This window comes from Polyodon spathula, chromosome 24 (assembly GCF_017654505.1).
Source record: "Polyodon spathula isolate WHYD16114869_AA chromosome 24, ASM1765450v1, whole genome shotgun sequence".
In the NCBI taxonomy this organism is placed as follows: Eukaryota; Metazoa; Chordata; class Actinopteri; order Acipenseriformes; family Polyodontidae; genus Polyodon; species Polyodon spathula.
This window is the reverse complement of record NC_054557.1, coordinates 15,653,442-15,675,218: the sequence shown is the minus strand read 5'-3', so window position 1 is coordinate 15,675,218 and position 21,777 is coordinate 15,653,442. Positions and strand designations below refer to the sequence as shown.

General features: G+C 41.3%; 1 protein-coding gene across 1 annotated transcript in view; it reads right to left on the bottom strand.

Annotated features, from left to right (window-relative positions):
- Positions 1 to 3,905: 3,905 nt before the first annotated feature.
- Positions 3,906 to 21,777, bottom strand: part of sema4ba (sema domain, immunoglobulin domain (Ig), transmembrane domain (TM) and short cytoplasmic domain, (semaphorin) 4Ba) — a 34,850-nt gene continuing 16,978 nt past the window's right edge. Inside the window, exons 3-15 of the mRNA XM_041226861.1 lie at positions 13,317 to 13,477; positions 12,952 to 13,014; positions 12,725 to 12,823; positions 12,073 to 12,184; positions 11,541 to 11,657; positions 10,578 to 10,735; positions 8,235 to 8,416; positions 7,361 to 7,511; positions 6,932 to 7,142; positions 6,637 to 6,752; positions 6,298 to 6,455; positions 5,619 to 5,704; positions 3,906 to 4,905 (exon numbers count right to left, since the gene is read on the bottom strand). Of these exons, the coding sequence (XP_041082795.1) occupies positions 4,118 to 4,905; positions 5,619 to 5,704; positions 6,298 to 6,455; positions 6,637 to 6,752; positions 6,932 to 7,142; positions 7,361 to 7,511; positions 8,235 to 8,416; positions 10,578 to 10,735; positions 11,541 to 11,657; positions 12,073 to 12,184; positions 12,725 to 12,823; positions 12,952 to 13,014; positions 13,317 to 13,477 (2,402 nt within the window). The 3' untranslated portion in view covers positions 3,906 to 4,117. The remainder of the gene's footprint in view (positions 4,906 to 5,618; positions 5,705 to 6,297; positions 6,456 to 6,636; positions 6,753 to 6,931; positions 7,143 to 7,360; positions 7,512 to 8,234; positions 8,417 to 10,577; positions 10,736 to 11,540; positions 11,658 to 12,072; positions 12,185 to 12,724; positions 12,824 to 12,951; positions 13,015 to 13,316; positions 13,478 to 21,777) is intronic.

The following is a 21,777-nucleotide window of genomic DNA, read 5'->3' as shown; positions in this document are numbered from 1 at the left end:
GACTATAAAGAGAAGAGATCAAACAGATTGTTCTTAAATCCTTATTTTTTTTTTTTTTTATTATAAAATTAAAATAAAGTGCTTTTGGTATGTACAGTATATATAAAACAAAAGTATAAGCAACAACGAAACGTGACAATATTCCGATACAGGATTCACAAGATATTTTTACATCAACAGGCCACTTTACAAAAAAACAAACAAACAAACAAGAAACCTCTTTTGCATACAGGGTTATACCAAGCCAGTTTCAATTCTTAAAGCTGTACAACAAAGAAAAAAAAAAAAAAAAGAGGTTCATCGAAAAAATGCAGTGCATTCCAAAAAACAAACCCATGAATTTATTTTGACACAATGCTTGAATCTTGTGGTTGTATGTTTATTGAAGTGTTGAATCTGATGGTCTCCTTGTATTCTGCATGCTCATGACACAGTGCAAATACGAACTGCACTAATGTGCAGAAAAGATCTGAGACATTACAGGAGGAACGTTCAGTTAATGAGTCTGACCATAAAAGGTGTGCTGACAGCATGGGAGATACAGTGGGGAGGTGATCCAAAACTGGTGCAAGTATCTGATAAGCATGATGTAACGTACAAATAAAACCCAACGCTGACTAGGACTGAACATGTACAGCAGTGGGCAAGATTTGTCATTTATACCCTTTACATACCGATCTGCAACCTCAGGGTGGGAGGGTTTCAATTTCCGCTTAGTAATCACTGATATTATAAGCAATAGGCACTCGTGTGTGAAGGTGTACAAAGTTTCATGCAGTTTAGCATGTCTGGCTCTGTGTTCTATTTCTCTTACTGTTTTAATGAATTGCATGTGTGGTCTATTAAAGTCATCAATTAAATTAGACAATTACTAATATGCCTATTTTGACAATTGTCCAAGGTTTTCAGTTCCAGTGGATCGATATAATATACACAACAAATCAAAACTACAGAAGCAGTGGGGTGTTCTAATGCACGTGCACACTGCTGCATGTAGAAGACAATGACAAAGTAGATAATATTATTGATACATGTTTTAATTTTTGATTGCCCGGATCAAAATGATTTTTTACTGTTAATGCATTCTATCGAAACCAATAGGAATTGACTTAGCTGGGTATTTAAACTAGTTGAATGAAGGTTTGATCTCCTAATGATACAGCAGTGATCTTTAAAACTGATGCTCAAACACTTTCCACTAAAACACATTGTGACTGAATTTACAAAAAGTCCCCCCCCCCCCAAGCTAAGGTATTGCAGGTGCAAAAGAAAGTAGACAAAGCTGCAATGTGCACTCACTAAGGTAAAGCAAGCTTTCTATACAGCAGTGCATGTCATACTCAAACTGCAACACACACACACACACAGTGTACATATATACAATATTCACCAGGATCCTTAATGTGCACTAGCACTGTTTCATAGCTACATTGTCAGAAAGAATACATTCAATTAACTCCCATCTGGAAATGATTGTACAGCGAATTACACACTATAATAACTATTACTGCGACATCAATATTACTGTTACTATGCGAAAGTAGTACTTTTTTTTTTACACAGTGTTGGAAGTAGGTACAGTTGTGTTAGAACCGGTTTTAATGTTTCAATGTCTGGTTTAGTTTGAGTTCTTCTTCAATGTTTTAACACCTTTGTCCATCCTGTAATGAGGCTGCCTGTCAAAGACTGTAAATAAACCACATCATTGAGGCTCTATTAGGGTGTGGCACATTCTCATTACTGAACAAACTTGAAGGAGAGCGCTGGTCTTGTGAAGAAACTACAATCAGGGCTGGTCTTGTAAAGAAACTGCAATGGTCTAATTAGCGTTTCCAGTGGCACCAGGTTATGAAGGACATGCACGTGCTTTTCATTGCTGTTGTACTTATTGTTACTCGTGTGTGTTTGCTTGTTTGTTTAATAAATAGATCTGCATGCTGTGAATAAATAAACATCGCTAGACCTCTGCATCAAGGCAAGCTTTCCAAGAATCGAAACATTTGCCTCATTGCATTCCCAGTTTGTTTTTACACAGCGCTATTGACTAGCGTTGCACAAACAATTCCAATACTGTGGCTAACCCACTTCCCCTTCAGTGTGTGATTGTTTACCTTGGATTGTGAGGTGCTTTTTTATAGCACAGAATGCTAGCGGTATTCTTTCAGGAGTGCTGTGTTTCAGTTTTTCAGATGTAATTCCATTGCTTTACCGAAAGGAACAGCCTGATTGTTCTCCACATCTTTAATGAGAGAGCTTAGCTGTGGTCTTTTAAAACTTAATGTAGACTGTTCTGCTAAGCCATCAGAGATGTCTTCTAACTTTCACATTCTGGAAGAAGCTACATTGTGAACTTGTATTGATTTTGGTCATAAAGTACATTTTTTTGTTTTGTTCATTGTTGTCCATAAATGAAAAAAGCGAATAGCCATGCTGATAATGAAAAAAAAAAAAATCATAACAACAATAATAATAATAATACAAATCTTTGTTTAAAAACACCTTTCCATTACTTTAAACAAACAAGGGTTTTGGCACAACATACGACAGTTTTGGTTATGCCATGTATAAACATGAACACATGTTTTGATTTGTTTGTGTTTGTTCAAAACTCCATCGACATGCAAAACACACCACACTGACTAGTCACGACTGACTAGAAATGTGGCCAGTAGATGGCTCCCTCACTTCCTCAGAACCCTTTTCTAAGCCTGAAAATGAACCCTGACTCAAGTCAGTTGCCACTGAAGTACTGGTTCAGTTTCAGACTCTGGTTTCTGCATTAAATGGTCCAATGGAACACGACGCGTATCTTTCATGATCCCAGGAAGTAGGCAAGTGGCTATAAGTGGCTGCTCACTGTTCCTTTAATCTCTGCTAGGGTTAATACTGAGACGCTTTATAATGTAGCTCACATGGAAAGCATACAGTAAGCCTCCTCCATTGCGTACACATTGCTGCAGGTTTAAAGAAGGCATGTGTTCCTCTTCCACGCTCAAGGTCGTCACAGCTTTTTGCATTGGATGCATGTACAGCACTGTTCATCTACACATGGGCGTTTCTCTTCAGGTGAAAATATAAAGCTCTCCCGAGGACACCTCTGTAATACCATACTGTTGTGATGGATATACTTTGCCTTAAACAACTATTCCGTCATTGCTGGTACACCCAACATTGGGCTTCCAGATGAAAGAACTGTGTTTCATTCAATTTAAAGAGAATATGGGAGCACTTCCATTAATAATGCAGAGTCTTGGTAGTGTTCTCTCTGAAGATTTTTAGTTGGACCAGGCTTTCTGGCACCTTTTGCTTGAACAGAAACACCTGGCAGTGTTAGGTGAACTTGTAGCTGTGCAGGGAGGGATTCTGGAGCTACAGCTGGCTCAGTTGGTGCATGGTCAAAGTCATTTTCTAATGTTGGCAGTATCCAGTTCCTGATGGTCTGGCAGGATAGACAGGCTTGTTCACTAATTAAGAATGAATGCAGCGCACAACCGTGGACTGTGCAGTGATGAAATGTTCATGGAGCCTCACAGCCAATCCTGTGCTGGAACTTGATTAATGGAGGCAGCTGACACGTTGTGTCCCATTTTAAAAGCTTTGAATTGAAAGGTGGTCTGTGAATCAGGACAGATTCTTCAACATCACTTTTATAAGTCGATCCTTATATTAAAAACAGAATAGATTGCCTTGAGCTTTTCATCACAACCAGAGTGGAAAGCGTGAGGTTGGAGATAATTGAAAACGTGCTTAAGAACTGCTGCTCCTTCCATGTCTGGTGCTGTTCCCACTGGATACACAACATCAAATCACCCCCCCCCCCCCCCCCCCCCCCCCCCCCCCCCTACCCCCGAATCAGTCCCACTAAAAAAATCTTGACGATGCTTACTAACAAAAAACCTTTGTTTTTGGAAACATTTGGCTCCTCGTAAAAAAAAAAAGAAAGAAACTGCTGCTGAAGTAATTAACCATGGGGAAAAGGACATCCTCCTTTGTAATGTCACCACCACCATTCCTTGAACAGGCTCCCTGTCATTTTAAAATTCAGAAGAACAATGATGCTCTATCACTTTGTTCGTTAGTTGGTCCTATGGTTGAGTATTAACACCACAGTGTCTCTTCACACTATGGAGTCCCTGATCTCTGATCCCAGCCTCACACGAGGCTTATGACAGGTGGGGGAGATCTCCACGTGGCTCTCCTTGAGGTTCAGCGGCCTCTTCTCGGACTCCGTGAACTCCTTGCTGTTCTCCGGTGACCCGTGCGAGGGCGTGCTGCAGATGTAGTTGTCGTTCAGGGTCTGGTATCCCTTGTGATCGGAGGTGGAGATGGAGGTGGGCATGGTGCTCCCGTTGAGGGGCAGACTCTCAGCCGGCTTCCCTGCCATTCGCTGCTTCTTTTGCTGCATGCTGGAGCACTCGCCTTCCTTCAGGAAGGTCTTCATGCTTTGCCGGTTCCGGTAGATCAGAAACAGGGTGAAGCACAGCACGGTCACCCCCAGGAGGATGCACACGATGAGCAGCTCGTTCCAGTAGGTCCTGACACTGTCTTGCGCGGACCGGTTCTCACTGGGCAAGAGGATGTATTTGTCCTCGGCCATGAGAAGGGTTGTGGTCCTGGTGGTGGAGGTGGTGGAGGTGGGGGTTTCCATTGCAGTGGTCTCTGCCTCCACGCAGTAGCTGGCAAGCAGCTGCCGGAACCCCCCTTCGATGGACCAGCATTCGTAAGCCTCCCGCTTCTCCTCTGCATTAGCCACCACCACCAGGCCGCCGTCAGGGCTGACGTAAGTGGAGTTACTGGCACTCGGGCTGTAAACCCACTTCCGAGTGGCCAGGTTCGACCTCAGCTTACAGGGCAGGATTTTAAAAGTGTTGGGCGGTAAAACAAAAGTCTGGCATTGGGACCCACCTGTAAGTCAAATAAAAGATAAAAGAAAAAATCCAGTTAATATTCTCTCCTTTATTCTGTCCTACTCTGCATCAAAAAAGGACTTCAGTCCCAATAAGCTTCTAACTTGATCTCCTGTCTGTTACCATGGAGACTGATGGCACCCAGGTTGCCAAACAATCTAATGGTTTGCATGCTTGCACGTGCCCATCTCTTCTTTAGCAATTCTAGTCTAGTCATTTTTTTGCAAGTGGGTCTGTTTACAAGAAGAATTAGCATGCAAATGCATACAATTGCAATGCACTTAAGAGAACACTTATGCTTTATAAACATAGCCCCTGGTTTCTAATAGAAGTTGAAAAGTTGAAAAGTTTGTATAGGGCTAACGAGCTACCTTGATTTCTCAGATAATAAAGGATACAATATGCAGATGGTATCATCAGACTATTGCAAAAGTACCTTACATGAACTTATTTTAAATGTGGAGATCTTGGTTAGCTTCCACATATACCCGGAAATGCAAGTCTTCTTCTATTGATATGTGATCACTCCTTCATGAGCCTAATCTGTTGCTGGGGTCATTAGGTATCTGCAGTGTGAAGATCGTGGTACCTAGTGGTTAGCCCTGCATGCGTATGTTGTGCTTTTGATCTGCTTTGTAGAATAAAGAGCATAGGGAAGTGATAAATGAAAGAGAGGATCCAGCCAGCATGGATGAGAGATTAGACACTCGCCTGTAGTCTTCACAGTGCGGGGACTGGCTAATGAGCCATTGCAGTCTGGCTCTGTGTGCGCGTCTTCCACATCCTGCTTCCAGCGACTGAAACCACAACCACAGCATGTTAGGGACAAGAGTTTCTGTAGCAGAGGCGTTTCTTTGACTGCTTCGTTTCTTGCAATCCAAAACTGAATGCAGGTCAGCAATGATGGCACGAGCTGAAACATTGCTCTACTTGGCTTAGTTTTTTCATGAAGTGTTTTGAAGTTAGGGATGCATTATAACAATAAGCAGGGAACACTTCGGTGACACTTTACATTAAGTGTCTCTAATTACTGTGTATTTACATAGTAGTTACTTAATAAATACATGTCTACTTACACATGATTACAATGTTATAATATACTTAATGTGTAAATCTTTTTGCATGATATATGTAAGTACATATTGTATCAGAAAAGGATTTTAGAGTTAAGGGTAGATCTTGCAAAAAGATGTCCACATTAAGTCCATTTTAACTATGCATAACAACAGTGTAATTATGTCTTAGTACACATGTATTTACTAAGTAACTACTATGTAAATACCAATACTAATTTATTGCACTGCACTGTATAAAACATGTGCAGTTGTAGTGTAATGCTCAGCTGGTAGTTCACCCTGCCTGTGCTCCTCCTCCTTGCTCGGGTCCTCACCTGTTTGGGGAAGCCTGTCGCACATCCCTGCACCTCCTCCCACTCCACGCGCAGTACGGGTCCCTTGATAAGAAGCACTCTCCACAGCTCTGATAGTTACTGCAGTTTGCTACCGGCACTTCCACCAGCCCGGTGTATGAGGAGATGTAGAGCAGGCCCTGGGGGGAGGAAGAGGAAGAAAGCAAGAAATAAATATCCTTGACAAGCACGGTGTCAGCACAATACAGCGTGTGGAGCACTGGGTCAGCCCAGCCCAACCCAGTTCAATGGCACAATTTAATTACAAGGAGCATATTGCACTGACCTTGCAGACTGGCCCTGCTTCTAACCATCCCCTACCTTCTTGGAGTCCAGTATAATGTTCTGCACCGGCTGGGGCTTGTCGAACAACTCTATCTCTTCGATGATGTGCATCTTGTTGTTCACATTGATCGCTTTGTGCAGCTTGCCGTCATCTGTCAAAAACGAAGGATAGCTTAGTGTTAAGTTCTCCAACACGTGAAGATGCACCTTTACACCTCATATTAACTCTTCATCACCGTTGCATTGAAGCATGTTAGCAAACGTGTCTAGAACACAGTGAGCGGTTTTGTTTCCGTTCCGTGTGGTCAGGCATGTTCTGGTCTCTACCTACCGGTGCCCAAGAACAAGACATCGTACGCCTGGTCGATGCCCTGGACCCTGTGGACAACGATCTGAGTGTATCGGGCATTCCTCTTGAGAAGCAGAGGCTGGCTCCTGATCACCCCGTCCATTAGGAAATGGTCCTTAACGAAATTCAAAACTTTGTCTGGCATGTCACGGGAGGAAGGGATGTCCATCTTCCTCGCCAAGTTGGTAATGCACTGCGAAGGAATGGGACAATAAAACGGTCAAGCACTGAACGCATAGAGACTGCAGAATGTTCATGAAGCATTAGGGTTCCTATAAGTGCATTGCAATCATATTAACACAAAACAAGTTTTTCTTTTTTTTTTTTTTTTTTAACATATTGGATACGCAGTGTGCAGTGGGGCTTGACGTGTGCAGGTAGCTTTCCCACAGGTACTCAGCAGTTCCTCACCGCTCCAGGTCTGGGCTCAGGTACTTGGTGGTTGTAGGTGTACCACTGCTGCGTCTCACGGTTCACCTCGCGGTATCGCCCGTTGAAGGCGTTCTCCACCTGCTCCATGGTGAAGGCACACACAGCAGAGCTACCAGCCGCACCCTTGTACCTGCAGACAGAGGCAAAACCAGACGACATGTTATCAAACACAATTACCCCTCACGTTCATTCCTCATGCAAATATTTCTCTGAATATTTATGGTTAATTAATCCCGACTTCATAATACGGTAAAGACAGATGAACAGATATGGCTGCTGTTTTTACTGTAGGTGTGGAACAGCTCTTTCCTGGCTCTGTCGTTGTGGTTGGAGATTACTGACCAGCGCTTGCAATACTGTAGACGGATGAATGACATGCATTCACACTCTATCATTCATAATCAGATGCACTGATAGAACCAGATCGGGCTTCCAATGAAAAGTGGAAATGCAAATACAGCCTATAATGTGCAACCTGCCCACCTATCACTCTCACTATACTGGATAAAAGAACCTGCTATACACAACATTACTCTATCTGACTATTCCCTTACAACAGAGACCCATCCCTAAACATTGGACAGTGATATATTAAAGTATTTAGTTTCAGGTGGTTGCAGTTTTATTAGTGTAGAAATGCAGCCAGTAGAGAAATGTAGTGCAAGGATGGCAATGACTCCCATTTTATAGCAGTTTGATCCATTCCTGGTTTTACTATGAGTTTAATGGGACACACCTGAGCTTGTTACCTATACACACTGGCTAATGAAGTTAACAGTAAAATGTGGAATGGGTGGAATTGCTATTCACCAGGAGTCTTGTTTCCACCCCTGCAGTGTGATTCAGCTCTTACCACTGAGAGGTGAAGACCCCATAGAAGACGGTGCTCTTCCAGTCCTGCTTCCCAGGGGTGAGCACGTACATGTCCTGGATGATGTTAAAGGGAAAGCCGTCGTCTGGGAGGGAACACAGGAGGTGGGCTTTCAGGAAGGTGGTCCACCTCTTCTGCAGCACTCGCTCTCCACCCACATCACCCTGGAGAGGGAGGAGATACAATCGCGAGTTAAAGTCAAGAATCAACAGCAGATTTAAACGCTATAACAAAGTTTGCTTCCTTCACAACACTGTGCACTGTGTTAATTACTCCGGAGGGGGTTGCAATACGCATGCAGTCCTGCAGAGGGTGCAGTAGTGTCACAGTGTAGTAAAAGTGTAGTATCGCATGGATATGAAAGTATGATTAAGAACTACTGGTACTTCCGAAATCTGATGGGGAAGAGCTCTTCAGGCACTTCTCGATGAAGCCTAAATCTTATTCTTTTCACTAACTGAAACTCGAAAAGCAGTGGAAATAATGTAGTACTGACTGTTGCTTGGCTGTGCAATGGCTTTTGAAAACCATTTTCAATTTGTTTTGGAAAGCATTCACTCATGATAACCCAGCTCATTTTTAGCATCTCTCTCTGTCTCTCTCTCTCTCTCTCTCTCTCTCTCTGATTTGCTGTGGGGGTCCTGCTTATTACTGTATATCCACATTTTACAACTGGGTGGGACTGAGATGCAAGGAACAAAGTGACTTGATTAAGATACCTTATGGATTATGCAAGTCTTCTTCAGAATACCACAGTAAAAGCATGCCAAACTGAAGTAAAGCACAGTCAGAATTAAACACAGAAATGCATTAGAGACAATCGAGAAATATAGTAAATAATACTCAGTGATTTAAAAACAAATGTAATGAATCTCTCCTAGCAGCTGGTGAGTTAATAATACTGACAAATGCTTGCCTCTCTGCTACACAGATTGAACGGTAAGGGTTTGCGATTCTCGCCCAGCCCTTGCCGTTCCACTCAATTCAATGGGCTGTGTTCACCCAGTAGGGTGAACTGCAAAATGAACCTGCTGATTCATCATGGTAAACTGTCCTACTAGAATCAGGATAGCATCTCTTGATCTCCAGTATTGTGCTCTATACATTTCTAAACCACAATGCTTTGAAACAAGCCCTGACCGCTTATCCAGCACCTGAATAAACAGTACAAAAAACAGAGACGCTAAGTAAAACAGAAAGAGGTGTCCAGTGGTTACTCCCACCCAGCCTCTCCTCCACATGTGAGGCGTAAAACTGTTTACTCTGACATTTCAGCCATACCATCAGTGTAGCCCTCCTTCGGCTGTCGTTTCAGCTCTAATCCCGTGCAGGACTATGCCTTTCAGTGCACATTAGCTTCAGTAAGGAAATCAACAAGCCAGCATGTTCAGCCACTTGTCTCTGAGGGTCGTGGGGTCATGTTTCACATCAGCTTGTCACCCTGGGATTCAGGAGCATCTTGCTCTGGTTACCCCAGTCCACATGGTCACATTCCAGCATTCTTCACATTCACAAACTGGAGAGGGAGGGGCTAAAAAATCATTGCGAATAGACAGGCAGCAGACTCCCCCAGCCCTGCCTCTCCTTTCAGACGTCACTCCAGCACAGCAAGCTTCTCTGTGAAGCATGCCAAGACTATGCTACCCTGTGCATCCAGCAGAGGGTAGTAACTAATTATCCTGCTAAACCCCTACAGAATAGACCTGATAGCAGCCAAAGCAACACTTAATAATAGTTTAAAATAACACAAAACCTTGCAATGAGCATCATTAATTACACCAGACCTAGAATAGACCAAAGGGACCCATTGGCAAATAACTGTAGGACTCTGCAGTTAAAAGTTCTTCTGAACTAACACTATCACTCATTGCATGCTACAGCTCTACTAAAGCATGCCTGCTTTAGAAAATAAATTCCATCAGTCAAAATGAACAGGAGCTATTAACCTCTAAAGGACTTTCAAATAATCAACGCCTATGAATACGGTCATTGCCATTTCATTTAGAAATGAACCGAACTGCAGAGAACAAACCGCTTAGAGAAACAGCTCTGCCAGCAATTTCTTTGAACGCAGGGAAGGGTTCAGTTTACCATCGGTGCTCAACTAAATGAATTATGATAACAGTCAAAAAAGTAGGAGTACTTGAGACTCTGTTACTTCGAAAGCTGAATGGAATGTTTGCTGTAATGAGAGCGCGGTTCACAATACTTCGATTTCTCCTAAGAATCAGGGAAATGCAGGCATCTCCCTGGGCCTGCAGCATACCTCCAGCTTGTTAAGTGCAGTTGCTAATCCCCCTAGTGGAAGATTTTTCTTTCTCTCACCTTACACACTCTGGCAATCCTGGAGACGATTGTGTTGTCAAAGAAATCAAACTCCTTCCCCGTTTCGCTGAAGAAGAAGTAAATTTTATCATCATCTCCCACCGAGTTTCCCTTCGGAAGACTTTCTTGGATATAAGCGGAACCCACAAACGCTGGATCTAAAATAAAAAAAATGAATTAAGTCTTTCTGTACGCCAGCTTTGTGTGCAACCACACGAATACAGACCACTCCGGAAAACACTGATAATCACAAACATACCTCAGTAATGAAGACACTGCAAAGTCTAAATGTACATTTTAACTATTTGTTTTGTCTTGCATGCAGTCATCCAGTGAATGAGGGTATAGCCCTGCTAATCCAGGCATCTTTAGACCTGTAGTGTAATTACTTTAAAAACTGTAATAGATTAGTTTAAGAAGCTTGGCAACAAATCTGTAACAATATTTTAAAGACACTGTTTCTGCAGCTGGCTTATTAAGATGTTAATGTGTGGATATTATATAAGCTTTCTTGCAAAAGGATCAAACAGCGTCTCCCTGTAAATTATGAGCAAGGTATGCTATCACTGGATTCTTAATTGCTATGAAACCGTTTGATGTACATGTGTTGTAACTGATAGGGCTGGTCCTACCCATTTCACTAATCTCTTTTTTCAATTATCTCAGAGAGTAAGAAAATGGCATTACTGTTCTTGAGGCTTATCGCTCTCCCCTGGATTAGTGATTGTTTAAGCTTGCCTACTGTACGCTTTCATTCATTTGGTTCAGCCTTTTAACCATTGTGTAGATATTTTATTATTATTATTATTCCCACCAACTGACCCCTACGATGTAAATTATTTCCGGTGGCTCGTGCACTTCCTTCTGCTCTCACTAGATGGCAGAAAGAAGTGTCTTCCCTCCCTCCGGTTGTCAATGTTAGCAGTGTGACAGCACAAGGTGTTGAAGTGTGCATGTCTTTACCTTGAAGCCAGTTGAGGGAGTTCTCCGTTTTAATGGGGGTCCCTGGGCCCAGACTCTTGTAAATAGTCGGTTCATTTCCCTGGAAATTACTGACTGTCCCGGAGTAGAGCTCTCCATCTAAAACAAAAAGCAAACACAGCATCTTTAACACAGAGCGTGCTTGTGGTCTGAGGATCATGTGCAGGGAGGATGACCAGACCTCAGCTTTCAGTAAGATAAGAGGCTTGTCAGCAGCTGGGTTTCATACAATGTTTTTAAGCAAAATAAATGCTGACTGTACTGTGTGGTGAGAGCTGAGTTTTCATAACATCGATAATATTCCAGCTTGACTGGTGATCATGTGTGTCGAATCTGGAGTCCTAATGATCCCTTGATCATTAGGACTCCAAATTCTACACACATGAGTTTTATTACTTTAAGTTCTCTGCACCTATCGTCCACAGTACCAAAATAATTGATTCTTGATTAATGATTGTCCAAGATGGCTTTAAATGCAAGGTGGTGTAACAAAGTTATAATTTCAGACACTTACCAACCATAATGGCAGTGGACTTGTATTCAGGGTCGAACGGGCATCGACCTCGCCCGTCCTCTGTAGCAACATCCCCCAGCGTGTTTTGCACCAAAGAAAAATCTGAAATGCTCTAGAAGCAACAACAACAGAGAAAGCTGTTACAATGGTGCAGGTCATGTGACAGTCCAGAGCCCAGGAACTATCATATGATTTACTCCTGGCTGGCCGCACTCCGCCAAGCGGCTTGACTACCCACACTATCTGGTTGTTACACAATGTCTAGGATTCGTTTTACAGCAAAACAAAAAGTGCCCCTACACAGTAAGAGCCTGCTTGTTTTGGTTTAGTATTTCCTATTGTAAAATAAGACTTTCTGGTATCTATTCAAAGAGCTCACAGGGACTGGAGCACACCAGTTAGGCTGAATGCCGCAGATCTGTCCACTGGTTTAGGAAAGACAACTCCAGCACTACAGGAAATAAAAGCTCCACTCAAAACAGCAGACAAGAACGTTTTAATTGATCTTTTACTAAATTATGAGTTCTTAAGTAATATTAGTAATTATTAGTTACTCCAGGGTAAAGTTACTTAAAGTTGCTTCCCACTGTCTTTGTTCCGTATTGTATTTGCTGATAGTAAAATGAATAATACAAATGATGATTGCACTCACTATATAAGCACAGAGGGGACTGAAGGCATAAGTTCCACACACATAGAGATGAGTGCTGTTCATCTGGAGAAAGATCTTGATATAATTGAAACAGTCCGTCTAGAAGAAAAGGAGGTACAGTTCAAGGTTTTAAGTTGGAGATAATCAACATTCTTTGGTTTTTAAGTTGAGACCCAGTCTCAATTTAAACCCATACTGCTATTCCAACGCTCTACTGTAGCCCTTACCTGTAAGTTCCTTCCTTTAAAACTGCATTCGTTTCTTTTGTGATCTGGAGTTTTCCATGTCAACTATGGTATATAAAAAAAAAGACATGAAAACACTGTTTGGATAAAGAAAGAAAGAAAGAAAGAAAGAAAGAAAGAAAGAAAGAAAGAAAGAAAGAAAGAAAGACATTGCCAATGTACATCTAGTATGTCTTGTTTTATATGCAACAGACGTCTTGAAGTGCAAGGGATTTCTTCACACCGGCTGTAGTGTACAGCACCTCCATACTACAGGAGTCACTGTCCGGATTGATCAACCTTGTATGCAGTACTGACAATGGATTAGAATCAGATTTTTCCACCTGTGTATGTTCTAGAACACTCACATTCCTGTGGAGCTTGCTGTTTCCAAAATCAGAGATGTTCAGCGCAAACAGAGCCTCTCTCGCACCAACATAAAGAACGTCGTCGTTTTCACTCAACAGCAGTGAGGTGTAATTGAACACCCCCTCTGCGGAGAACCTCTTGGCAGTCCTCTCCTTATCATCTGAAAAAAGAAAGAAAGAAAAATGTACATTTAAAAAGGTGTCTTCTGTACTTTTAAGGATCATAATTGTTTCCTTACTTGTCAGCCACAACTCAGACTTAGATTTCAATAATAAATCTGTGAATTACTAAATGGTGGAATACCAAGGGGTTGAGACTGCAACTGCTATGACAATTTACATCCAAGAACCGAAACAGACTTTCTCAAAGAATTAAAATCCAAACTTATACAGATCTGTGTCAACTTTAACATAAAGAGCATCTTACTGTATTTAAAAAGAACATATCCCTGGCACTTCTAAGAGCATTTCAGTAGAACTCCTCATAGGGTATGCTTAGCATAATCAAGTGGTCAACTGGAAAGAATTGTACCCCTCTACCCAACTGGAGTGGAACTGTAGTACTAGGCTACCAAGCCAGAGAAATGGGCAAGAGCCTTCATTTTCCATGTGCAGATTCAGTGTCAAGTAGTGTTGGAAATCTCAGTTTCCCAGTGATTGCGTGCCGGCTGATCTTGTGCTTTCGGTATTAGTTAAGATTGCACCTCCTTACCTCATCAGGATTAAACATGCTTTTAACTAACTGGGAAAACAACATTTTTCTACCACAGCTAGATTTGATTTCCTTACACCACTAAATCTCTGTCGCTGCACTGTGTGGTTACTGTCACTGAAAAAGCAAAGACAAATGATTTAAAAATGGGATCTATTCCGAGCTCTGTACTTTCAAAAGGTAAGGAAGTTGACTGTGAGGAATGAATGAAAGGGATTAGTTTGGTAACATAAAGCTGTTGGCTAAAGCGACTCGTTGAGGCCATAACATAACTGCATTTACTTCAGTTTCCCTGACATCATTCTCTCAGGAAGATGGAAGTAATGACTTCTGTAATGATATGCTGCCAAATAAACTAAAGCAAACCTCATTTTTATTGTTTTAAAACTAGAGTCTGTACCTCTAATGATAACTGTGGATGCTAGTGTACATGTAACATAAGTGATGACTAGCCAGGTAGTCATTGTGGACATCTGGACACATCTGTCTCGTTAACCTTGGCATGTGCGAGGATACAGATAGGAAGGCCTGTTATGCAACTATTAATCTTGAGGTGAATTTCACCGGCAGGCTAATCTCATCCCAGCATGGTCCCCATTGAAAAGAAACACGGCTCTCGTCAAAAGGATTACAGTTCTAAACTCCCTCAACCCCACACCCAGTCTCAGTTCCAAGACAACATAAAATAACAGCTACAAAAACATGACCTTTTCATGAGCCTTCATTTAGAGTACACCCTTGGTCTCCTGAGCAATTCAGGCAAACCAGAACTAAAACCACATACTTCTAATTACAGTGCTGGGAATGGTGGCCTGACTGGAGCTGTCTGTAACCTTTCTGCAGTTGTGTCTGTAGTTTATTAACAAAGTAGGCTGTGTAACATATCCTCTCCTCTGCCATTTCAGAAAACCATGCTCTACGTTATTCACGCCTTGCTCATTCAGACTCAGAATAGTTCAACTCTTTTACAGAAGAAGCGCTGCTGGATTCTATTCTCTTAAAACCCTGAACATTTCAACAGGAGCAGCTGAGGCTTGTGGAGTGAATCCTGCAAAGCAAATAACAGGATTATACTGGCTCATAAGAGACAAGGTTGCTTAAATCTGCCACTTACAGAAACAATAATAATAATAATAATAATAATAATAATAATAATATAATAATAATAATAATAATAATAATAATAATAATAATAATAATAAAAAGTACACATTGCAACAGCTATAAATGAACGTTCTTGGTATACGATTCAATATAGTAAGTGTTATAGTTATATGTCAGGGTTCACAAAGCTACACCGTTCGTAAAGGGTCCCAAGGATGTTCGTTATATATAAAATTACTTCCCACGAAACTATATATATATAGATATATATATATATATATCATATATATATATATATATAACACACACATTCTTAAGAAAGGAGTGTGCCTCCCTGGAGCGATGGAATATTGACACATTCTTCTGTTCTGTGTAACAGGCAGCAATAATGTGCTCTTCTGATGCTTATTGGAAATGTTATTACCTAGAGCAGCCACCTGTTTTAAACAGCCGCAGACTCAGTCCCTTTGGTGAAGATAAAACGTCTTCCTCTATAGATGCATAGACTTTGTTCATTATAACTTGCTATGTTATAGCACTTACAGCACTTAATCATAAAAAATGTATTAGTGTTTTTGTTATATATATTTTTTTATTTCTATTACAGACCTACTGGTGGCAGTCATCCTCTTTCTTGTAAAAAGGCCAGATTCTGCAGTGTGGGGTTCAAGACTAAATCTCATGAGCAGCAACACATTTAACTCAGTGTGTGATCCTGCTGCTCCTATAGACAGTGCCTGTGCAGGCTGCAGCTCTTCGATGAAATGCTCAGGAGCAAGAGGACTCCTAAACAGCAATCTTGAACCTTGAGGAATGTGAGGTCAAAAAGTTCTTCACGCTCGGGGGGATGAGACAGGATAATAAAAGAGAGTTAAGTGAGTGTCAGGGACCTCATTACAGCTAAATCTGTCTAGGAGCCTAAAAAGGAAACTGTCTTGGGAGGTGACCCTAAACCAAGCCAATATCAGGAGCCAGGCTCGTTATAGAAGTGAACAATCCCAATAGTCAAACTTCGCCATGTAAGCTGCCTGTCTTCCATGTCACTCAATCAAAAAGTGAATAATGTATATGGCTTGTCTGAAATAGAAACGTGGTCTTAACATGTGGTCAGCAGCAGAGAACTCATAGTGAAAGCATACTACAGCAGTGCAGACAAGCACGGTAAAACAGAGGGGAGCATGGTAAAAGCCAGGCAAGGCACGGCTGTGTGTGTAACAGTACCACCGTATAGGCAGTGCAATGGAAACTTAACCTGGTTAACATTTACAAGGGTCATGCTGTTTAAGAGACCACAAGAGGTGAGTGAGCTCAAAAAGGCAGATTTCTTTGTGCGATGCCCTGGTAGACGTTCAGCTGGGAGGGCAGTAACAAATATCTTTGAAAGCCCTTGAAAGTGGAATCCATTGAACACGCAGGGAGGGAAGATCCTGCCTGCAAGCTGCTTGTTTATTGTAGGTCAGATACACCACACTGATGAGCCACTTACTGTCATCTTCTTGTGTTTACTGTGCCGGGGGTAGGCAGGGACAGGCATTTCTGTTTAAGTCGTTTCAACCCAGTCAAAAATGATGTTCAAATTGCCTTCAGGGAATTCAGGAATGATGTTCAAAGGTTTCAAAATGAGTATGAATCTATTTACTTGCTTTTCAAGCTCCTATTGCACTTAAGGTATCTGGCTGCTAATGCATTAGCAGGAGTATGCATTATTGCATTGTTTGTAGTAGTACTATTATTATAACCCTATTTAGCTACGAGCTGTACACAGCCTTTGCTGAATTTCATAACAAAGCTTCTCTCCCTTGATACGTTGTTCACCCTTTGAACCCTGCCCTGAGATGTTTCATATTCCGCTGTGGTTCTCCCAGAGCGAAACATCTTCCATTCAACCCAAAGAGTACAGTAAGAAACACTTTTCATTCTTTTAGGGTTTGATTTTTTTTACATGCAGGAAAGTATGTTCAACAACATGTTCTTTATTAAACCAGGTAAAAAATAAAGTGATTATAGTAGCCACACTGTAAAGAATAATCCTTTAATGTTTAGCCTGTGCTTATACCTCTAAACAGCAGTACCCCACATCAACCAAAACACTGACTGAACAAAGAAACAATGGTGTATTTGGAAAAATTGTCTATTTGGTTGCCCTGAAAGGCTTCATATGTGGGTAAAATAATGGTGTTTACCAGAACAGAAAGAGCTTATAAGGTTAAAACATTACTAATCTGGACAATAAAGTGCTTGTAATTATGCTAATGATGATATATTATGCAAATTATTTAAAATGTGATACCGCCCTGTTAGAAAACATGTTAACATGTTAACTGATCTGAATAAAATAATAAGCTTGTGATGATGTTTAAGCTATTCAGAATGTCAAGAAAAAAAAACAAAAACGTAGAATCTGATGCTTTGTAGCATTGGCAATTGACAGACGGCACGGATTGAGTAGATTGCAGCTGCAGGGCAAGATGCATCTTGCAAAGATGAATTAATCGTGGTTCCAAACTCTGGTGGAACACGGCACCCTGTATTTAAGAACATTCTTCCATCTGGAGTTAATGGAATAAAATAAAGAGCCCAGAAGTTTAAATATTGGAGATGCTAAGGAGAAGAAAAATAAATTGCAACCCTTCCAAACTCGTCTGAGAGTTATAATTATGGGATTATTTCAGGTGAACATGGCGCTTTGAGGAGAGAATGTAAGGTTTCAATTCCTCAGTCTTGGAGAGTCTGTCAGTCTCCAGGATGTAAACATAGTGGGTAATGTGCAACAGACTTTTACAGGTTTGCAAGTACAACATGTGGTAAAAGCAATAGAATCATGCTCAGTATACAATCCAGGCAAAATAATTTTCTGCTTGTTACAGCCCATCATCACCTCAAATAATGAACAGTCCAACGCCTAGCATCTATAACAAGGAGCGTGTCTCATTATAGCAGGGGCTGTTCCACAGATTCTTCTTGGATATGGGATACAGTGGATGGATTACAGATGCAATTATAATCCCGTCGTAAAAGCGAAGTATAACAATGCACAGTAAAGCATACATTAGCACTGTAGAGAATAGCAAGGTATGGTAACACATATTAATATGCATGGCAAACCAGGGTAAGCTTTGGTAAATGTATAGTATAGCCATGGGGAAAGCATGGGGGTAGAAAGCTGCAAAAATACTGTAGGACACTTTTGTGTGATCATAGTGTTAAACTCTGTGTCCTGAATAAATCTCACCCATTCTACACTCCAATAATGTTCTGGGACACAGATGGAAGCTAGTGTGTGTTGTGTGCTCCTGTCTGTCAGTCGATTCTCATTGATTATACAGAGATTTCAGACTTCACTATGTGAAAGAGGCTATATAAACAATATCTTTCCTTCCTTCCTTCATCTTGGCTCCTAACCCTCATCTTTAACCACTAGAGCCAAGGGCTTGTTTTTGTACAAATTTCTGGAATCAGATCTGGCAATCTATTCAACTTATATGTGCACCAGGTGGCACAAACCCAGATATTTCACCCACCTACTGATAAATGACCTGCAACAAAGCAGGACATGCCTCACAGTATGAAGTGTAACATGCTACAGCACATCTTTCCACTACCTCCCATCAAATATAATGGAGGTATGAAAGGGTGATGGACTTATTTCTCAATATTAGGCAAGTCCTAATGACGATTCCCACGGTGATCGATACCTAGACCACATTCTGAATCAGCACTTCTTTGTTAAGTTCCTTATTTTGACCAATAGTTGGAGTTGGGATTGATACCAGTCCCATATCCACAGATAGTCACCTCAGACTGGGACACCAACCACTGTCCAAGCCAGAGAGGCCAACACCCTGCCATTGAAAACACTGCAGAAGAAACTGGAATGGTAAACAGAAAGAAAGCAGATCCAGAACTGCTAGCCAATGCTACAGAGTGCGCACATAGCTCAGCACTCCCGGAAAGAATTGAATAAGATAGATGCTATTAGCCTCCTGCAGGCATGCAGCACCCCGCAAGACACTGCCATCAAAACCCAGCCTGCTGTATGACAACTGACCGGAACACAAGCCTGGGAATACATCCTTTCAGATGTGTAAGATAGTCGGCAACTAGCAGCATAACAAATAAGAAATTAGGTGTCCGAGGGCATTAAGACATTAGAAGAACTAAGTTGGAGACTAAGTTAATGAAAGATTAATTAAACCATCAAGGATTTGTTTGTATTGTAAAACGTGAAGAGGAAACATCAGTAGAGACAGAAAATAAAGAAAGCATCTCTGGTTCCAAGTTCTTCATGTCGGTTTTTAACTCCAATTTGTAAGCTACTGAAAATCAGAGTTGTAATTCAAAGCCACATTTTAACTGCTGAATACCCACCTAAATGTATTTGTCTTTGATGCACCAATGTGTTCCTGACAGGACTGCCCAGGATTATTCTAGCAAAGAGTCTGGTAAACCCATCTGGAGTTAATATGGAGATTTATTATAACATGTGTACAAGTTTAAGAGCACGAGTCTCCATGCAATGTATTAAACTACAATGCCCACCTTGATGCTTAAGAGATTACCATATTCCTTACACAGGTTTAGCTATACAGTACAGTTCCTTTGCAGGAGGGGTTAAGTTCTTTGACTACACTAATTAAAAGTCTAGACAGACCTAAATGTGCCCACAAAACATGGCAATGATGTTTACAAAGCATCTAATATACAACTCAGGAAGGTCATTTAAGGGCTCCTGCAGGCTTCTAGTTTTTTGGACTGCTAGATTTACAACTTATAAAAGTCGTAAAATGGTGCAAATTTAGCATGGTGGTAAATTATTTGTAAATGTGGCTCTTGGAGAGTAGCAGAACCTCAGATCTGTGTCACGTCTGAAAGTCCCCAACAGTGGCGTAGTCAAGCCACAACTTGCATAATAGGCAAGCTAAGTCATATGTCTTACATCTCCAGCACAGCTGTCTGATTCAGTCCTTGTGACCTTAATGTAAGGATAGGCCTGGCCACCAATGACACGGGCCATTCTCTCTGTTTAATATAATAAACAAACACACAGCTACAGCACTGTGCACCGAATGTACTTGTGTTCTGAAGTGTATCTATAGTCATGTATGTGCTCAGCCAGACTACACTGGATCTTTCAAGCTGAGTTGTGCCTGGTCAAAATGCAGCTGTGGTGATTTATGACACCCTAACCTGAAACATTGTCCGACAAAGTTAGACAAATGCTTTAACGTGTTATATGGCATTAACAGCAGCATGTGTCCAAATGTATTACTAAGATTCCTTTTTCACAGCTTCCAATTTAGAATACAAATCAGAGCCTGAATGATCAATAGAGACAATGATCCTTCTAAACGCAGAACCTCAAGCTAAGACAGACTCCACAGGTTTTGTGTGCCGTGTAAAATCTCCACAGATTTGCACCGATGTGAGTATTATAAGAGCCGGTGTAATCGTCACACTGCAAGCGTTTCACAGCCGCATTAATTATTCATGTGAGATTAGCGTCTTCATTAGCGCAGGCTTCCTTGCACCTGTTCAAGACTGCTGACAATTAACCATAGCACACTTCTAGGAAGCTAGAAGATCAAGTCAAGGGAAAACACCTTTTTTAAAAATACATTCGACATACATAAGGCACAGGCATCTGGGATATTCCACTGCAGATATAATTGGGCTAATAGGTGTAATTAAATAATTACTTTTATTTTAAATAAAGCATACATTTTAAACAAATGCCTGGACTGGCAGGACCAAGGTTGCCTTCCCCTGGTATAGGCTGTAGACAATCCTATGTGGAATATGCTGCACAGTAGTTTACAAAAAAAGCGTTTGGCTTGTCCTGCTTCATTAGAAATTATCAGGTTTGAGTCCTCTGTAGAGTGTCTAGCTTAGAATATGGAAAATAGCACAAACCGTACGCTATAATTGACAGTAAACTTGGGGAGAATAAAGTTTCTTGAAGCATACCATTTAGTTACTTATTTTTTACATGATTCTCTGTTGCAGCACACACGTTTGACAGACGCTTGATTTGTGTCTGATGCTATCCACCTCCCAGCCTCACATATCCACGTGCGACTGACCATCACGCCAAGCTGGGTGTGACAGCATTATCAAATCCATTTAAATCTGGGGGAACTCTCGGGAGCTTCAGTGACAGGGGTACGGTTACCTGAAATATTGTACAGAAGGAGAGAGTTGCTCAATTAGTAAACTAGTGCGCACCAGATGTAAAAAAACTTCTAAGCTTCCAACCCTTGGCTAAAGATTAAGTGTGGTTGTTGAATTTGTTAACTAAAGCAGTATGTTTCTGTCAAATCCAATGCTTCTGCATTCAAAGCTTTCAAGACCGTAGTTCACGTTCAGCATTGAAGAAATTACTAAAATAACTCTCTCTCTGTTGATGATCTGGCCTCAGGAGCCCTCTTGCTGTGAACTCAGGGCTGTTCCAACACACAATAAATAACCTTCAAACCCTGGCCCGAGAGCTCATTCAGCTTAGTGAAGTGTCAGGTGGTTTTACTGTTTTCAAAGAAACAATTCAGTCTTTGTTGGAAATTTTACAATGTAACTTATGCTGTGCAAAGCTTCTTCTGTGCAAATTGAATATCTAAGACAGTGAAGTTCAGGGACTACTTTTTCTTCTCT